This window comes from Mycetomoellerius zeteki, unplaced genomic scaffold (assembly GCF_001594055.1).
Source record: "Mycetomoellerius zeteki isolate Tzet28-1 unplaced genomic scaffold, Tzet1.0 scaffold504, whole genome shotgun sequence".
NCBI classification, from domain to species: domain Eukaryota; kingdom Metazoa; phylum Arthropoda; class Insecta; order Hymenoptera; family Formicidae; genus Mycetomoellerius; species Mycetomoellerius zeteki.
Genome location: NW_017257506.1, coordinates 136,642 through 156,744, shown reverse-complemented (window position 1 = coordinate 156,744; position 20,103 = coordinate 136,642). Strand labels below are relative to the sequence as shown.

The 20,103-nt window shown below is 38.3% G+C and overlaps 1 protein-coding gene across 1 annotated transcript in view; it reads right to left on the bottom strand.

The window, feature by feature from the left end:
* Positions 1-20,103, bottom strand: part of ed (hemicentin protein echinoid) — a 31,624-nt gene that overhangs the window by 3,490 nt on the left and 8,031 nt on the right. Inside the window, exon 2 of the mRNA XM_018455692.1 lies at positions 488-1,958. Coding sequence (XP_018311194.1) covers positions 488-1,958 — 1,471 coding nt within the window. The remainder of the gene's footprint in view (positions 1-487; positions 1,959-20,103) is intronic.

The window sequence follows — 20,103 nt, the reverse complement described above, 5'->3', positions numbered from 1 at the left end:
TAAAGGACAAAGTGGATAAAGAAAATACGTCACGGTCTTGCAAAAAGCAAATTGTGTTCAGGAAAATAAATTGTTATTTCTCGTTGCATGTAGAATGAAACATCCAAAGTGCGTAGCAAAAACATGTTTATAAAAATCTTCATTTCAGAGAATAATCTTTTCAAGTTTTTCAAAAGCTTAAGAGTCGGAATGTTTGAAAATCAAACAATAATTATTCATGTCGCAATATGCAGCAATATTTTTTTCAATAAAAATTAAATTTTTTATTGATTCGAAAAGTGAGATTTTTTTAAAGGAAAATTCTATGGTAGTTTGTACTTCTACACTCAAGAGGACTCTAATCCAGAGTTAAAATGTTTACTTTAACTTCGTAGTTTAGGTTTTAAGTAAAATCTAATTAGTGACGAATTGTAGCTTTTCAACTACAGAGACTCACATAGGTGTTTTACTTGTATTGAAAAAATTCTAAACGATCCTTTTTACTTACTTTCTCGTGACATGGGGCTGCAGCTTGGTGAGTATCTTCGGCGGTTGGTGAACAGTAAGATTTACCGACGCGGCCTCACCGATGCCGATCTCGTTGATGGCGTAGCATTTGTAGGTGCCCTCGCTACCGAGGTGCACCGAGTCGATCTCGTATTTCGGGCCGGATGGTGCTGGCACCTGAATCGAGCCACCCTCGCCTACCTTCCACCATTTGTACTGCGGCTCGGGGTAACCAGCCGGACTGGCCATGCACGTGAGTATCACCCGCGAACCCTCGACGGCGACCGGTGAATCCGGAGTCACTCTAGCCGGGCCGGGTTTGTGCCGCACACGGATCGTAACGGTGGAAAAGGCTGAATGGTTCCTGCGTTCACCGCCGGTTGGATAAATCGTGTTCACCGCGCGACAGGTATAGTTACCAGCGTGTTCCGAAGTGACACGGGTCAATCGCAGAATTGAACCTGGTTGCCTAAATTCTGGTCGGCCATCCCGCAGCCATTCGATCACGGACGGCATCGGATTGGCAGACACGTTGCAGTGGACGGTTATACTGTCCTCCACATCAGCTACTCTGACAGTATCACCCTCGATGGACACTGTGGGTGGATAGAGCACGTCCAGGATCAAAGGGGCCTCGACGAACCTACCGAGCCCATTGTCAGCCTGGCAGCTGTACGTGCCAAAGTCCTGTAGCGTCACCTTAGGTATCACATGCTCGAAGTTAGTGGCGACGTAGGCCCCGCCCGTAGCACCGCCCCGCCACCAGCGTATCATGCTGACCCTCGGCTTCGAATCTACGTGGCATTTGAGGATCGCGGTGCCGTTCACCTCGACCTTGAGCGGATTTTCTGGGCCAACGGAGACGCGTGGGAAGTAGTTGACGTCGAGCGTCACCGAGGCGTTCAGGGTCTCACCCTCGCGCATCGCTCGATTTCTCACGACGCACCGGAAAACTGCCCGATCATCCTCCCGCGTAGGCTGGATTATCAGAGTCTTGCCGGTGTGCAGGAGGGTGGTATTGCTGCCACGGTACCATCTCACTTCTGGCTCGGGGCTGCCACCGGTGGTGTTGCACGCCAGCTCCAGTATCTTGCCTTCCGTGGCCAATGCGGAGGTCGGCGATATCATCGGCTGACCCGGTGCTCTCAGCACCGTCAGGGTAATGTACTTCCTGTGGAGGTCGACGCCGGTACTACTGACCTTCACCCTGCATTCATACTTGCCGTTGTCGCGCTCGTAGGACACGTTCCTGATCTGCAGGTCGTAACGACCCTCCTGCAAGTTCATGAAAACCTTGTAGTTCGGCGACAGCGAGCGGTTCTCGATCGCCGCGTTGTCGAGGTTGTTATTCGTGTGGGTTAGCCAAAAGCACGTGACGTTTTCCCGCGGTGGTGGGAACCGGCACTGCAACTGCACCGTCGAGCCCTCATGTGTGTCCATCTGTGTCTCGTCGGTGTACGCTCCGATAGGTGCTGAAACAAAAAGAGTTTGTTGTTTGTTAAAGCAACAACAGGCACATCGAAACCGACTAGTATTTCAAAAACGAGACTTTCAACGAGAAAAAAAAATGAATGTGTATCTTTCTTTAACGTACGCTTTATACATAATATATTTTATGCATTATAACTGTAGGCGGTGACAGCATTAACGGACGATCGATCCGCGTCGTGGTAACCCGATAACCCGGTGACCCGATGAGGAAATCGACCGCAAGAGAGACGCTGGATGTGTAAGAATCGATCGGCCTCTCATCGTCGTGCTTTACACCCTCGCTCGTACACACATTTTCCATTAAGATGGAATAAATTCGCGAGCGCGAGCAGCAGCGTTCGAACGCTACTACGTGGGACCGTGATAATGGCAATACAAATTGCCTGTCAGGAATCAACCTAGTTTTTGGGTTCACCGACTCTCCCGCCTCCCCCACCGAGAGTTCACCCTTTACGCAATTAATGCCAAGCTGCGTGCCGTTTCGCCAGCGTTGACAATACTGATTGTTGACGAGCCCGTGCGTACCGAGCATGACTAAAGCAAGTGAGAGAATGATACGCTGGCATTTAGCGACGCCGAAAGACGTCAGACATTCGCGCCGTGTCGCGAATTTACGAAATAATGAACTGGCGAAAACGATTCGTCGCCAGCTACGGTTAGTCGCACTGCAAGCTGCGTGAATTCCTGTCTTTACGACGACGGCAGCAGTACCGTTAGAGAATATCCGGGACGTTGGAATTCTCCAGAGAAATTGGTTTACCTTCGCTCGCGTGTTTTCGTCGTAAACTACCTAATTAAAAGAATGACGAGGAAAACAAAGAATGACAAGAAAAACAAAGAATGACGATAAAGATTAATTTCGGAAACGCGGAAAGGTTGAGAAAATTTTTTTAACTTCAAAATACTTGGTATTAACACGTCTATTTGCAATAGCATACGTTCAACTTTAATCCCTGCACGTGTCTATAGAGAAGCATCATTGTAACGTGTGCTTCGACAACGAGCATTGAACGAGCTCGTTTCTGTGTTTCTCTCTCTCTCTCTCTCTCTCTCTTTCGTTCCATTTCTCTCTTTCTCTCTAAAATTTCACGCACTAAAATATATTTCATAAAAAATCTATTACGTATGAAGCTTTTACACACGAATAACCAATATGCGTTACATTTGCAATGTTGTAATAAAGGATGAAAAATATCATAATACAAAAGCGGTGACCATAGAAAAAAAAGTTTTTTTTATTTTTACAAAACGTGAATTTAACAGTGCAAATAGTTATTAAACGTTTCTCCTATTTTGAAATAACGTTTGTTTCGTGTGCGTAAGTATTTGCAAGTTGAAGTTTGATTGTTATATCTTTACAGAAGAAATTAAAAAAAAAATATCAGCATTCCAACGCTGTTTGTGTGTTTTCCAAGCGGTAGAAACAACACGTCATTCCCATCCACTTCTCCATCGCATCGTTACGTTTATTCAGTGGATGTAAATGGCAAAAATTACCGAATATGAATTTTCGGTAATATTTTATATAAATTAAAAAGAAAGCATATGTAGAATTTCGTTTTAATTAAAAAATTTAATCATTGAGAACAATGACGTAAAATAAAAAGGATGTTGTTTCAAAAATGTCATTGATGATTCCATTCGTAATTATTTTAAACGACCCGAAAGGTCATTTCAAACATTTCCATAAATATTTAATGGTACAATTAACCAATTTAAATAAAATCATGCATTTTTTCCTTATGTATTATCAATTTGTTCGTGGAAATATAGTCTCTGAATCGGTCGACAAAAAAATTAATCGAGAGAGAATGCGTATTATTTAAAATATTCCTGATATATCAATAATTTTTTCGTACGTTATACAGACGGTTTTATCATTATAAAAATCGATTTTCACACATGACACAGCATCATAACGTTTCCCTATCGTAACGTAACATCGAATGTCGACACAAATCATTGCGAAAATCGAATACCACAGCGCGGTGACGTTGAAAACTAATAGTACCGCACTGTCGCGACCACCAAACGTCGCGATATTTATGATGAATTTCTGATGTTAGTCACCGTTAACCACAAAATTAACTAAACACCTTTTATAAATCGATGTATTTATACTCGACATTTAAACCTATGATACACAGAAAAAACGTAAGACAGCGAGACGTACAGGAAAAGAACGGTTTTGCTGAAGTATCTAAAAATGTAATTACGTATACATATTTGAAAATAATGTTGTTTGGATCATCGAAATAATTACATAAGAATCTCAAGTATAATAAATAATGCTGTAAAAAGTTTTGATATTCTAGCAACGTTGAGCGTCCTATATAATTGTTTTGATGGTCCAAATTTGTATCTAAAATTTGAAAATAATTTTGTTTGGACCATCAAAACAATTATATAGGACGCTGAAACTCGTTGCTAAAATATCAGCTGCTAAATTTGCAGATAAGTACCTTAGTTCTTTCCGTGTAAAAGTAATAAGCGAATCGACCAATCATAGTAGAGAATATAATAATAACATAATAATAGGTAGTATCAAAATATTGATTTGCTTATCTGCAGGAGACACGATATAATGTTTCGGCGCTAAAACAAGCTATTTGTTTATATCTTACTGTTTAAGTTTTTCTGTATACCACAGGCTTTGTACGACAAGAAAAAGGGACATACGGCGAAGTTTCAGTGGAAGTGACGAATGTTGTTCATTCGACTGCTCCCATAGAGGAAATTCACGATATTCAACAATGAAGCTTATGACGTATGTTGCGGTGTGTGTCTTGTTTCGTATATTCACGGTTTCGTATATTCAAAGATAACTCTATGAGCCAGTTGGGGTTCGTCTGTACATCTGCCTGTCGGACTTACCCTGCCCCGTCACCCACGAGCTTAATCATTCAAGCTAGAATTTTCGGATTCACCCATGAATAAAAATACAGAATACTCAATACATCGATGCTAATAAACGAACGAAATGGGAACACTGAAATACGCGTTTTCAGAATTACAAAGTAACGCTAAGATCGAGAAATAAAAATTTCTCCAGGTACAGTCTCAAAGTAAAGAGACAAAGATATATCTAATAAACTCAATCTTATTTTGTCATTTTATTGTCGAGCGAAAGAGAGCGAGTAACGGAGATTTAAATTCTCTTCCACGAATCTTTAGGAAAAATTTTTATATCAGAAATTTCTCTCGACGAATTCACCGTTCAGTGAAATAAATCTCTTGACCTTTTACGACTTCTCAGGTGCGAAGTGGAACCTACTTCGTCGTGCGGTAATATTCGCGGAGCACACGTCCGCATTATACCGTACTGTCAGCCACGAGGCACCATCGAATGGTGGAAGCAGCCACGTTTCTCGTCGGCGAACGTATCTCTCGTCATTGGGTCGCGTAACGGTAAAACCGCCGGTCGACTCGACTCGTCAACGCTATTGAGGATCGTCCTCTTCCGCCAAGCGCCATTTTGTGTTTGGGAATGTCGGAGCATCCTGCCTCCCCTTTCTCCCCCGCTCGTATTTCGCGCAGCGACGTTTATCTTTCCTCTTTTCGATTTATTTGTCTACGAGCCATTTGATCCAGCGTTCATTCGTTCATTTACCTGTCCACCTATCCGTTCGTTTGCCGGCGAATTCGTTCATATATCCTTCGTCGCCGGAGTGCATTGTCCTATTATTTTACCTCGATCTTCGCACCTCGTTCCCACAAAACTTTTCTTCCTCCTCACTCCTTGCTGATGTTCGTTCCGGAATCCTGATTCGTGGCTGATGTTCGTTCTGAAATCCTAACTCATGGCTTCCTCGAAAACGCCCCATTACGATATTACATTTTAACACGTGAATAAATTCTAACAGTTGGCGATTTTTAATCGCGTTCAAAGGGAGATATATCTTCACAAATTTATCGCGAACAATCACCGAAGCGAAGCTTCGAGCTATAAAAAATCCTTTCAAATCTTTACGTCTCATGACAAAAGAAAAAAAAATTCAGTCTCATTATTATCTGCACGGCAGTCAATAATGTGACACTAAAAGTGGCAAATCATGCTCAATTTTTTTGCTCTTTACATAGAAATAATATTACATCACTGTCGTATAAACGTTGTAGCTTGAAATAACGCTACTCGATTTTCAAAATATAATAGAACGTCGTAGTTTTGATTATTAGGCAGTAATGGATTATTATTGGAACAGCGTTTGATCACTAAGGCAACGTTAAACCCGTTTAACGGTATCGGCAATTTTTCCTTGGATTTTTAAAAGTTGTGAAAGCTGAGGAAGAAAAATGAAGGAAGTTGGATAGGATATGAAAGATCAAGAGAGGAAGTTCTGCAAAATTTAATCATCTTTCGGATTTAACATTGTTCTTGGAAAGATCAATATGATTTAGAATATCGAGGCAAAAACGTTTCGAATTGATATAAATGTCTAATGGTTCGTGTTTGCGAAAAAATGAGACTTTTTCGCGCGGCGGCCCAGATGGCATAACTGGTTTTTCGTTTCCTTCCATATCGATGCTTTGCCAAGCTTTTCAGGAAATTATGCCTTTATATGATTTCTATATCTCGCTTCTCCTCTCTCTCTCTCTCTCTCTCTTGCAAATATCGCGTCGATATGTCACAAGTGTTGCTATGATTTGTCATCGTAAGACGCTTTCAAAACGACTTTACCGTTACGTTGTGTGCTCCACGAACGAGTGAGTTATGTTGCCTGACAAAATCAACTTTCTTCGCCAAGTTATTCCGCTCTGTTCTACATTTCCTTCAAAGAGACTCTTACTTTTTGCTTAAATCCATTTCTAACCAAGTTTCGTCGAAAGTACTCACTCAAGCTTTTCGCGTGCGCTACGCGTTGCGTGCACCGATTTCTTCGCGACAAGATATGGCCATTTAAAAATGGCGCATTAATCTTTTTTACCGTACCAGAATCGATCTAAGAAGTAGAGCAAAAACTTACAAAGGATATCGACGCTTTTACCATTCGTCATTTCGTTCTCGTAGTCGCAGTTATATCGATCCTTTTAATCGTTTATTCCCACAGCAAAACTTGCGTCATCAATATTAAACATCAGCGCGGTTTGAAGCTCGCAATTGAATATCTATCGGTGCATTTGACATCATTGCAAACAGAAATTTCGCGAATTTTTTATTTCTATGAAAACTGTCTACTTCCGATCGTTTTAAATTCTTTAAATTATTATTGATGTTTGTGACTGCACGGACAGAATAGTCTCTTAAAATTTATCCTGAAAATATGGTAGTTGTAGTACAATACAATATTTTAAAGATTTTTACCGTGCACGACTTCGGTAAAATTAATTAAATCACCTATTATATATTTTATTGTGGTTTTATTAATGAATGAGAGAAATTTACATGAAATTCTTCGAAATACAACGTTGTCCCAGTACTACCATATTTTCAGGCTAAACTCTAAGAAAAAATTGTGGATAGGTATAATCTCACAAAATCCCGTATATTCGCCGAGGTTTCTGCTTATGCCGCGATTATGCGTGCTGCGAGAAACGGGGTGAATGGAACCCCGGCGCCAACCCCTATAATATATCTTATTGTCGTGCGCTTCTTTCGCCTTCCCTTCCGCGCTACCCCTCGATCCCATCGCGGTCCTTTCTTCGTTCTGTCTCCCCGGAATCGCCCTTCTCGTTATCATCCCTTTGTAGTTTTACTCCGCGGCTTCCCGCCTTTTTGTCAATTGCGCGACGGCGGATCTAAATTAAGGTTTTGCCCCCTTCCGCAGGCGTCTCCTTTACTAAAACTTTCTCCCGTAATGAATGCTTAACCATGAGGAAACGATCGCATGTTGCTCCTCGATTCGCCCAAAGACGCGTTTGTCTTGCTACTCTCGAAAGTATGACGAACTATACGCCTTATACCATGTATTGTTCATCCAATTCCTGCAAGAGTATCCCTTGCTACAGTAAGTTTTATGTACAGCAATATTATTAGCGTTCCGCGCGTAAACGTAAAAGAATTGTCTTTTACCGTGCGTCAAATGTCAAGTAATAGGTCTGTCTTTTATAGCTGAACTAGTGCGCACTTTTATATTTAAGTGCACTTTTTATATTTAAAGTGATATACACAAAAAAGAACAGTTTTGTTGCAGTATCTAAAAATTTAGCTAGATGCAGGTCGGAAATAATTTTGTCGGACTATCAAAATAATTATACAGGATGCTTCAATTAATTGCTATATTGTTAAAACTTTTTACAGTATTGTCATCACACTGAGAAAAATGGTTGGATTAAATAGTAATTCTGGTGGAAAACGAACGAATCAGAATTTTCTGGTTAAATCGACTAGAATTCCAGTTGAGTACATTAGAATTCTGATTAATATAATTATTTTAGTAAAAATAAGAATTTTAGTAGATTTTACCAGAAATATTGTATCAACCAAAATTCCAGTTATCTCAACTAGAATTATAATAAATTTAACCAGAAAATTCTGATTTGTCCATTTTCAACCAGAAATTTTTTTCAGTCCAATATTATTTTTACAGTCTAACAAAATTATTTTTAGATCTAAATCTAGCTAAATTTTTAAACACTTCAGCAAAATCGGTGTATAATAAAAAATAATATCAAATAACAGTTACGTTCTCTATTACCATTCTTCGCCGTCAGTTGGTATAAAGGACACGTTTAAATTTTATCAATTCGGCCGCGACAGCGGCGTTATAACGAGTCGTTCTATTAGTTCAGTTGTTGCAGCAAACGCACTTGTTGTGATGCGTCATATCGCGGCATGACCGCGGCGCAGATTCTGCGCGACACAGAATTCGAGGAGTATTGCAAACAATTTGCACGGCGCGTGACGCTCGATGGCGGTGGCGGCGGAACAACAAACTTTCGACAAATTAATGGCCCGATAGACGCAAAGCTATATCCCGGTAATCGATATTTATGGCTGCGTGCGCCGGCACAAATGAACAAAGCTGGCCGCGTATATCACCTGAGGGCTGGGAGTAATTAAGACAGCACGTAATGCATAACGGATAATTCGCGCGACGTTTGGACGGCTTCGCCGTCTCTCGTCTCGGAATGAACGCCGCGTGTCTCTCTTCAATGGAAACTTTACGTATATGTGTTGGTATACACCGCGTGATCCACGATTATCGTACAGCTCTTGAACTGGACATGAGAAAACAAGAGAGGAAAACGGAAGTTATGTTATTTCCATTCTCGCGGTATCTTTTTAATTGATCGTTCGTTGCTTAAGTTATTATCTCATGGAATATTATCTCGGAAATCTACCGTTAATCCTCCGCTGACAGTGGGTCTATTGAACCTAATCAATTATAAATTACTTTCATATAACAAATCAAACTAACCAAGACTCCTTATAAATCAAAAGAACTAAGAAAGAACATGAGCAATAGGAATCAAGCGCGGAAGACGTTGCGCAAATAATACGACTATAAAGCGTAAAACTTCTTTAAATCTTCCTATAAATTATTTTGTTAAAAGTGTCAAACAATTTAATTATCTTTATGTTACACATCTGCAAATTTGGATTATTCTTGTTAAAATATACACTAAGAAAAAAATTATTCATTTGACTAAATTAATTTATTTAAGTCAAACATATTTGACTTAAGTACATATATTTTCCAACGAAAGAAATAAAGACAACTAAATTAATTTAGTCAAATAAACCCTTTTTTCCTCTCAGTGTATTTATTCTTTTTATACGAGTTACATCATTTTGCTTTCTTGAAATTAACCCTTCGTCGGCCAACTTGGCTTTGAACGTACAATTAAAAAAAAAAAAGGTAAAATATCCAACTTCTGTAACAGTAAAAACTCGTTGTTAAAAACTTTCAAAAATATGCAGGAATTTTTTCAGATTTTTATACAGTCAGCAACAATATAAAAATCTGTACTGAAACTGAAAAATTCTATGGCCAATGGAAGGTTAATTAGTGCCTTTCAATTAACGTAAAATTAAAGACCCATCAATAAGATTCGACGTCAGCTCCGAAGGATTAAAATGGCAAATACTCTGCTTCTCTTTTCTATAAATCTGAGACACCCTGTACAGCGTGGCATAACGAGGTTACGCGCAATACGGACTTGCGTAAATACAGCTTAGTCATGCAGGTAACACCAACAATCATACCGATCTCTCGTAGGTGTTCAATCATATGCATACACAACGCACACCTTTACTCTTCAGTGTGCCAATTGTGAAACTGTTAATACTGCATAATGCAAGATGTGGCGACATACAATGTGCCGTGTACATAATAGGTTTTTTCGGAAGCCTCGTCCAATTCTCTGTAAGAAAATTGCTCCCGCGTCCCTGGAGAGAATGATAATGAGACAGGGAAGAAATACGGTACCGATAAAAATTTTAATTTACGATACAGTTACGGGAATTAATGTAAAAATGCGATAGGGGAATGTTCGAATTATATTATTATTTGACTCGCAGCCTCCGCATTTGCATTCATATATTCGGAATTTATTTAAAGTTCCTGAAAATCTGTCAAAAAATGAAGCCGAAAAATTTTCGAAATACGAATGTTAAATTAATCTCAGGAGGAACATGCAGTATATTAGTTTGACATCAGACCGCACAAACTTCAGGTGACTCGATACTTGTGACTAGTAGTCTGCGTGTAACATGAACATCCCACTAGTTTCGCTAGGAGAGTATGAATTTCCAAGACGCGTTGCATCATTTTAAAGCAACAGCTCGATATTCCGAGCGACACTCAGTGCAATATTAAGAGGACACTGGATTAGTCAATTGGTGTAAGTAAAAGCGGTCGTGAGCATCGATCGTGGCAGCCTCTGGGCACGAACAATTTCGATGTGAAGGCAATTTCTGCGACGTGTTACTCGAGCGAACTGCGAAAAAGTTGTAGAAATCATTATCTCGTGGCAGGCGATAAAGGAAGCGATCTACAAGAACGCGCAGATAGAACTTCGGATAACGGACGTTTACGTGACTTACAGCGATCTTACGAGCGTTATCCGCCAACCAGCGTGGAAAAGGAAGAAGAAGAGTTTAATATCTTTCGTATTTAGCTTAAAGCACAATACGAGGAGAGCTTGCGCGTTAACGCTTTGTATTTTTCTCGGTTGAGTTTGCGCTTTTGTGCGCCTTGTAAGAATGAAATTACATTATAAGTTATTTGCTTCACACTTATCTTATTATTGGTTTCTCGCGATATTGATAATTCCAATTGCAATCACCGGAGCTTCTTAAATATACATGAGAAAAAAAATGATGTATAACAGCATTAGCCAACGGCAGTTTAATTAAAAATATCCTCCTTATTTTTAATAACAGTATTAACGAAACAATTAACATTTTAAAAGAACATTAGTGTATGTATTTCATTAATACAGTCACGAATTAATAAGATTATTTTCAATTAAACCGTTAATGTTATGTTAGTACGTGATTTTTTTTTCTTAGTAACATTATTTTTTTTTCGTGTAGAGTTACATTTCAATATTAATCGCGTTAAATTCTCTGTAAAAATTAGCCAGGAATCTACGAATGATTTCACGCTTGAAATTTCGTTCGGTTTGCGTATAACGTATTCTACTTGTTAACGGAAACTGTTTCATGTTCAAAATTTGCCTGTCTCGCGTAGGAAGTGAAATTCAACACGTTGTCGAAGGAATGCCACGTGGTGTCGTGTTTCGAACGCAATCCTACTGTGATTTACTGTCGCCCAGTTAAAACCGTGGCGAATGTTGAAACGTTTCCTGCATTGAGAGTTGCCGCACTAAATTGACTAGAAAATCACGAGAAAGATGTAAAAAAAATTTCAATAAGAATGACGGACTGTTTTTCAATGAAATCAGCGCGGCAATGAAAACTCAACGTGTTTTCACAACTATTATAACTATATCGTAACAGATAGTTGTTTTATTCTTTATATAGTACGTACATTACATTTAATAATTAATTGCATTACCAAATCCGATAATTAAGTAAACGTCAACGCGAATGAAACAAATACATTTCCCGTGGCGTTTAACGGATCTATGAAATATGACGGAATTAAGTTCCTTTCCTCCATTTTGATTCTATCCGGCGTCGAGTGAATGTAACTATCGAGTTTTAATATACTGGAACCCTCTCTAAATTTATCTTCTGAATACCGCCCGGGAGCTCGCGAAAACGGCGTCAGCCTCCAGCGCGCGACCCGCAACCCCGCAGTTTGGTTGCAGTAAATCACGCGAAAAACAGACGGAGAGAGAGAGGCGAAAGCGTCTTTCAACGTTGGTAAGAGCCGCGCGAAAACCGCGACGGTTCGGAGGAGAAAACCGAGAAAACCGACGTGTCGCAACGTCGCGGTCGCCGACGTCGGTTGCGTCGCACCGGTGCTCACGGAGTGCACCAATTAAGTCTCGCAACGCGAGAGGAAAGAAAAGACGCGCTCTCGAACGACGAGGTATGAAGATGTTCGCGATTTCGGCAATGTGGCAGTGCATTGCGCTAATAAGGAAGCGGCGGCATGATATACGCTCGGCATACTGTTTTCCGGACAGATTTACGGCCCCGGCGGACAAAAGATCGGGGAGGACGCGATGCGCAAGACGAGAGCCCCTGAAAAACGAGAAGAGGAGGGTACGTTTCAGGATGTAAACTCGCCTGGATGCTGTATCGTTACTCGCGAGACAGAGCAAAGGAGAATCGCGGGGGCGCCAGATGTCGAGACGCGACCGACAACGTCTCCTCCCCCGGTCGTGCAATCGACGTAATCTGTATACGCGTCTCTCCTCTAAAGTGAGAAAAGATGTTTCGTCACTTTGCGACTTTACACCTGAGCTTACGTTACGCAAGAACTGACGCGCAAAAAGGTGCTTGAGCAGTCGAGAAATATTTCCTCCGTCTTTTAAATTTGTCTGCGTCGTCGTCGGAAAAAAAAAAACGTATACGAATCAGTTGTACGAGCGCGGTTTTCGTGTCAGATGTTAGTGATGTTACGGTGACGATGAAAGATGCGTATTTCGCGGAAAAAAGTTAAAGTGCACATAAAATTGTTCAGATAAAAGTAAACAGTTTTTAACATGTTCCGCTAACATGACTCGTCATCACCTCTTTCAATATCTCGTCTTCCATCTATTTATTTGTCTACGAATTTGAATATTATAGATTTTGTAAGATTACTTTATCACGACGACCTTAAGTATTTCAAACACTTGATTGGTATTTGAATTGTAATGGATAGAAGATTCGATCTAAACTTAATTTTTATTCCACATTATCGATAATCTCTGGCGAGGAATTTATAGAAGATAAATACATAAAAATCGTCGAGATAAAAGTTTTAACACATTCTGTTAACACGATTTGTCATCATTTCTTTCTTGTCTTTCATCTATTTATAATTTGTCTAAGAATTTGAACATTATAGATTCTATAAAATTACTTTATCGTGACGACCTTAATTATTTTAAATACTTGATTAGTATGGACTGTAATGGATGGAAGATCTAAGATAAATCCAAACCAAGAAAACCAAGGTCGAAACGTCTGCGACTTTGTATGTACTTACATGTAATTATTGACACACACATATACATAATAATTCACGCAACACTTAACTGCGTCATACAGGTTTTCCTCTACCTTTTACTTAATAATCCCGATAACCTTAATTGTCATTAGATTTAAATAAATTATAGTTTTTAACTGTGTATTAACAAAATGCGAAAGAGAGAGAGAGAGAGAGAGAGAGAAATGACGTGAAAATTACTTTGTGCTTCATTTACACGGGGATTTCCTTAACGAAAATCCTACCTGCACTGAAAATTTCGAGGCACGCTCGCCAAGCGGCAAAGTTGCCTGAAATTCTCACAGTCATTTCTCGCATCGATGGAAACCACCGTCGTGCTGGAGTTAGGGATCACGATGAATTTTCCGCTAGGAATATTATTCCGACCTGCAGGCGAACCGGTGCAGCAGCTCGATACTACGAGGAGCACAAACACGACGAATGATCGACGATAATTCCGGAGATTTTCAAACATTTACGAATATCTGGAATGCTCATCTACGTCAGACACACGCTGGAATGTATTTGAATAAGCGACGGAAAACATAATAAATGCCAGGGAAAACAAATTAGCGTTATCGGTTGCGATCGGGATGACGAATTACACGGTTTGGACGAGCGAGAAAGGGTGCGAAGCCTTTTGCTCACGCTACCGTCTAGAAAATTATCGCCAACGAATCTGTCACACAAAACGGCAATCGCTTTGCACGGTTTGCTCATTGCGTTAATTGCATTAAATCATTATCGGATATTTGGGCGCAAAGGCGAGGGGCGTGTAAACCGCAAACCAAAAATATGTACACTAATTTAGTAATGCCTGGGTTATTAGATAATAATTCCCAATAGTAATATGCAGTAATACAAATTAACAGCGGCGATTATATACGTAGTTTTCAAGCAATTTCTATAACACGGATAGTTTACTGTATGAATATTATTTGATATCGATCTTCGAGCTATTTGTGAAATTATAATAGATATTCATGAACAAGCTATGTATGTGATAAGTTCTTGTGAAATGTTAAAATAAGCGTCTGGGTAATCCAATCGCGTCGTCCTAGAATATACTTATTTTTAATCGCTTATAATCCACGTCTACGGTATTAGTATCCTTTCGGTCAAGGATACATTAAACATATTTTCTGAATGAAAAGAACGAAAAAAAAATTACAAATTTTCTATATTATATTTAAATATAATGCAAAAATTTGGTAGCAATTTAGAATCTAAATCAAAAATTATTTTAATAAGAAATAGACGTGATATTAAAAAATAATTAAGATAAAATGAGAAAATTTAAAAACTTTAACAAGAACATGGCACAAAGAATTCTTAATTTCAAAAACAATATAGAGAGTATAAAGGGCATATACGAGTCAAATATAAAAAATTATTTTAAAACATGAAAATTCAAACGAGAAATATATATAAAATTCTTATTATTGTAACACACAACACACACACACACATACACACACACATCATTCGCACATAAAATACAAGTTTTTTTCGAATATCTGAAGAGGGCTCAATCGAGAGACCGAAACATATAATATATATTTGAATATTTTTGATTAATTAGAGAATTTTATATATATTTCTCGTTTGAATTTTCATGTTTTAAAATAATTCTTTATATTTGACTCTTATATGCCCTGTATACTCTCTACTGTATTGTTTTCGAAATTAAAAGTCCTTTGTTCTTGTTAAAATTTAAATTACGCTGGCTATAAACATGCGTCAAACACACTGACTGTTCTTATTTCAAATCTATACAAGAGAGATAATTATGGTTATCACACAATTAAAATACTTAAACATTACCCATCTCTACGACTGCGTCTCACCAATAACATCACTCGCACATAAAATCCAAGTTTTTTTTCGAATATGTAAAGAAGGCTCGATTTATGAGACCGAAACATGTAATATATATTTGAATTTTTGATTAATTAGAGAAAATTTAAGCTATAAAATTATAAATATAAATATTGACTTTATCGAATTGTTTCATACGTATACAACATTTTTTTTACGTGGAAAGTAACAAATTTCCAGTCACTTTTCGCCAAGACTATACACCTGATATAGAAAAGTTGAAGATCCCACTGTTATAATACTAAAGTTGAGGGCTTCTGCGGAACGTCTCTTACGCGACACCGTAAATTCTGTAAACCTCATTAACGCGCGACGGTTTTTGTCGGAACTGATACACTCGCGATAAATCGCGGCAAGTCTGGCAACAACGAGCGTAATCGCGAAGCGAGGAAAGTCGAGCGGTCGTGCGATCTCGATCAACGATTACGCCGGTTTAAGCTCGTTTACGTACGCAGGGGGCGATAAGCGATTGCCCGGGCGGGCACGGCAATTTTTTCGCATTAATACGCCCGCTAATGAATGCACGCGATATATACCTTTTTTTCTTATCCAAGACGTCGCTTCGCATGCGGCACGCGACGGATTAATGTCGTTGCCTCGCATACGCGCGTCTGTGTGCGCTCCCGATTAATACTGTACTCGTCGACATTCCTGAATCCTTACGTTTCGGCGGTTTATACGACCCTCCATAAATCAGTTCACCACGGTATTTCAGACCGCAGCCGACATGGGGATCGTTAACGATTAGGATAAATCTCACAGGTCGCCCCCATCGAAATGATGCTGATATCTATTTACACGTATTATATAAAAACTTTAATATTTTAATGGAATTTCTCGCTTCTTCTTCTCTCGGAATATTATGAGTCAGTAGAAATAAAGTTTAGCATAAAAGTTTTAATTTTCTCCATTATAGAAGTACAAGGAAGACTAGGGCATAAAATAATTGGATTTTAAGTCGGGCTTCTTGAGCGGACTTCCCGTGTGTATTTCGGAACGGGGGGAAAAAATAACTTGTACCAATATATTCTCCTCGTAATACGACCTACATAATGTACTTTGCTTACATAACGTGTTTATCAGAATTACATGTTTTCTGCGTGCGTGTAGTGTATCGAACCGTAAACGAATTCTCGGTTGATTTTCATTTACTCTTGTAATACAAATATATGAAATTATTTCGTTACAATTAATACACCCTTTTCAGCCAAATACAATAAAATGAGTAACCAACTGTCGCGTTACGATCGTCGCATCGAAATCAGTGCGTGATACACGATGCAGGATGCGTGTTGCAACATCCTGCAGTATTAATCGCGAAACGTGCCGATCGGCCTCTAACGCGAGGCCAAACAGCCGCGAAACGAGCACGAACGAACAAACGTCGGCACTGAGCGTAGTAAATACTGCTCAAGAGTTGATACGTTATTCATCGATATTATCAACACCACCGGCAGAAACGATCCTTTGTTTACATCAGTGTTTCTCTAATGCTCATCTTGGAGATCTATGTCGCTTCTCAAACAAAAGATTACGAACGTCAAAATGAATCGTGACTGATCTAAAAGTAACCTTTATGGCTAAATCAGAAGTTAAAAGCTGGAAATTGACGACTGTGATTGGTCAATTTCCAGCTTCTGACTTCTGATTTATAAGTAATGGCTTATTGTAGAATGCGTGTTAATAATTACCTTGAAGCTACTTTGATGTCATCTCGATTTTTTGCTCCGCTCGGACATTCTGAAAAGACCTTAACATGCAAACGTAAACACGGTTTCATCTATTGATCGTGTAATCACCACACAGCACATGTGGAATTTTATGAAAAATTGTGTTAATGAGAAGCTTAAGACAAAATCTGCATTAATTGTTTCAGCGTTAAAGCCAACGGAGCACGAGAGATAACCCTTAGTACACACGATTAGGTCATTTATGTTCTGCGCATTTCTTTTCTTTGAAATATTAGGAGCACTTGATTAAATAATGGCCTCTACCTTTTCTTTTCTTTTAACACTAGAAACACCGAGCGGTCATTATCGATCGTTTTTATCTTTTAGATTAATATTATATTTTTTGTAAAAGGTAAGATTCTGGAATATTTTTATTTTTCAGTAATTGTCTTTTATACATGGTTGGGAAAGAACTTTAACTTATAAGTTAATTGTAAGTTACTTTTCGGATTATTTTATATGTATTTTATTATAGAAATTAAGTACAAAAAGTTTAAATATTTTACTTCTTATATCGTATTTTATGATAAAATTTTTATTTACTCAAATTTCGTACTTTTTCAACTCTGTCTTCCTACTGATGAAATATGTAGCTTTTTGGTTTTTCATTATATTTCTTTCTTTTCGGAGTAATTTATTCGCTCGGTCCTTTTAGTGAGGAAGAAACATTATTACTTCTAGTATTAATATACGACTTCATAAATATTTTCTAAAGATGTAAATAATCCAAAATTGTAAAAATGTATATATAAGAATCTTATAATAATTATAATAATTTTCGTAAAAATGATGAAAGTAATTAAACATGAATGATCCGTATGTATAAGTAAAGGAAAATTATCGTGCATACAAAGGATTTGTACTTAATCGCACGGCATTAGATTGTTCAACAACGCTTTCCTTTATCTTGAGCCCCTGTTTAAAAAGCCAGTAGAGAAGCCGATACAGAATCGAACAAGATCTCAAGGAACAAAGGAAGAAGAATATCGAAATTCTCGCTGCAGTTTCGTAGTCTCTCCCCGTACCATTCGCTTGTTATGTCTTACCACAATGTGACCGTGCCTTTAGGTGTTTCCTCGCGTGGAAAATATATAGAGAATTTCCTTCGTGCGACTATCGTCTTCTTGTAAGATAAACTTTTCGCTTCGATAATGCCGCAGGATCCGTACGGTTTCTCGACACGCGTCGCATCTCTTGGCAGGCGACTCGCACATATTCTGTTTCGCCGAGGCGCGTGCCCTTAATGGATTTTAGTTATTTAGAAAACTCGGTTTATAAAACCGGGTTTGTACACTGCCGCTTGTTTGTATGAACGACCGCAACGAGGAGCGGAAAACTGTACGTGACTAGTGCCGATTCGACCGCCTTCCGGCATAATGCACAAGGTTCTTCGAAGGTGTTGCCTCCGCAGTATTAGCGAATATCTTCTCTCGCTCGTTTCTCTTCTTCGCCATCTAAACTTCTTCCCGAAGCAATAAACGTGAAGAATTTCACCTACGGTGCATTAACCCTTAAACGCCTCACTGCGGGAACAACACATTGGTGTGGCATACACAATTCAATTGCTTCACAGAAATAACGATTTTCTTGAAAAATCCAAAAAATTCAGCTAGATACAAATCTGAAAATAATTTTGTTAGAGATCATCAAAATAATTATATAGAAAATTTATACATGAGCAACGCTGCAAAAAATGTTGATGTTTCAACAACTAACTTGAACGTCCTACACTAATAATTATTTCGATAGTTAAACAAAATTATTTTTAGATTTATATCTAGTCAAATTTTTAGATACTTCAGCAAAATCATTTTTTCCATGTTATAACTTTCATAAAAATGAACATATTGTAAAATTTGTTTTTTAATTGAAACGCTAGATATTGAGGAATAACAGTTCAAATGTATGTATCTTTATTAATAAAAAAAGTTATGAACAATAAAAAAAGCATTGGAAAAGTATTGGAGGAAAAGCCAGGTATGTCAAAATGGCGTTTAAGAGTTAAATGACGAGGCATTAAATAAAATTATTTTTAATGTAAATGCGGTCGCGTAACATTTATAAATAATGTGATTGCAAATTCATATTCTTTTTCCACGCAAATTTCATTGTTTGTGTTCATGATATGATGTTCGATACATAAATAAATGCTAATATAAATTACTGTTTATTTCATCCTGACAAAATGAATATAAAATAATTATAAGAACGTCAAGTATTCATGTAGCTGAAATATTCAAACGAGGATATTATGTGATGCTACATGATATGGAGTGATATGATAGCATGGTATGAAATTAAAACTACATTGTATTACATGCATTATGCACGCTATAAAATATATGGAGCGAATCTATATATTTAATGTTAGAAAATCAAAAATCTTAAAACACATGGCATAAAATTTATTTATACATTCCACAAATTCCAAACTGATTTTTCTTATTTTCGATTTTAAATACAATCATATATCTGTACGCTCATTATTTTTTTTTTTTTTTCGAAATTGACATGATCACTTTACAACAGATTTTTTAATGTTTCATATCGATCATCAACCGGTCTCGCGGTAATAAAAATACATACAGTTATTTCACCAGGCCAATTAACGACTAAATATCTCTTTGGTCAATCAAATTACTTTTCCGTTAAAACGACATCGATTCGAAGAACTTAATTTAAAGCAATTATCATTTATTTATCGAAATAGAAATCGTTACGTGTTCCTTTCATTTTTTATAACGACTTGCCAAAAGAGTATCCTTCAACTCCCAGTCGCGCTCGAAAAAGCAGTGACGTTTCATGACCTACAATCAATCTCTGAGTTCTTTTGACATGTGCACGTTTGCTTTCACGACACCCCGTACACGTCCACGCCCAATAGCGCCCGCGGGTACGACATAACAAAGCAAACCGCGTTAATGTCTGCGGCACGGCAATAACAATACGTCGCCGTGCGCGCGGCCAGC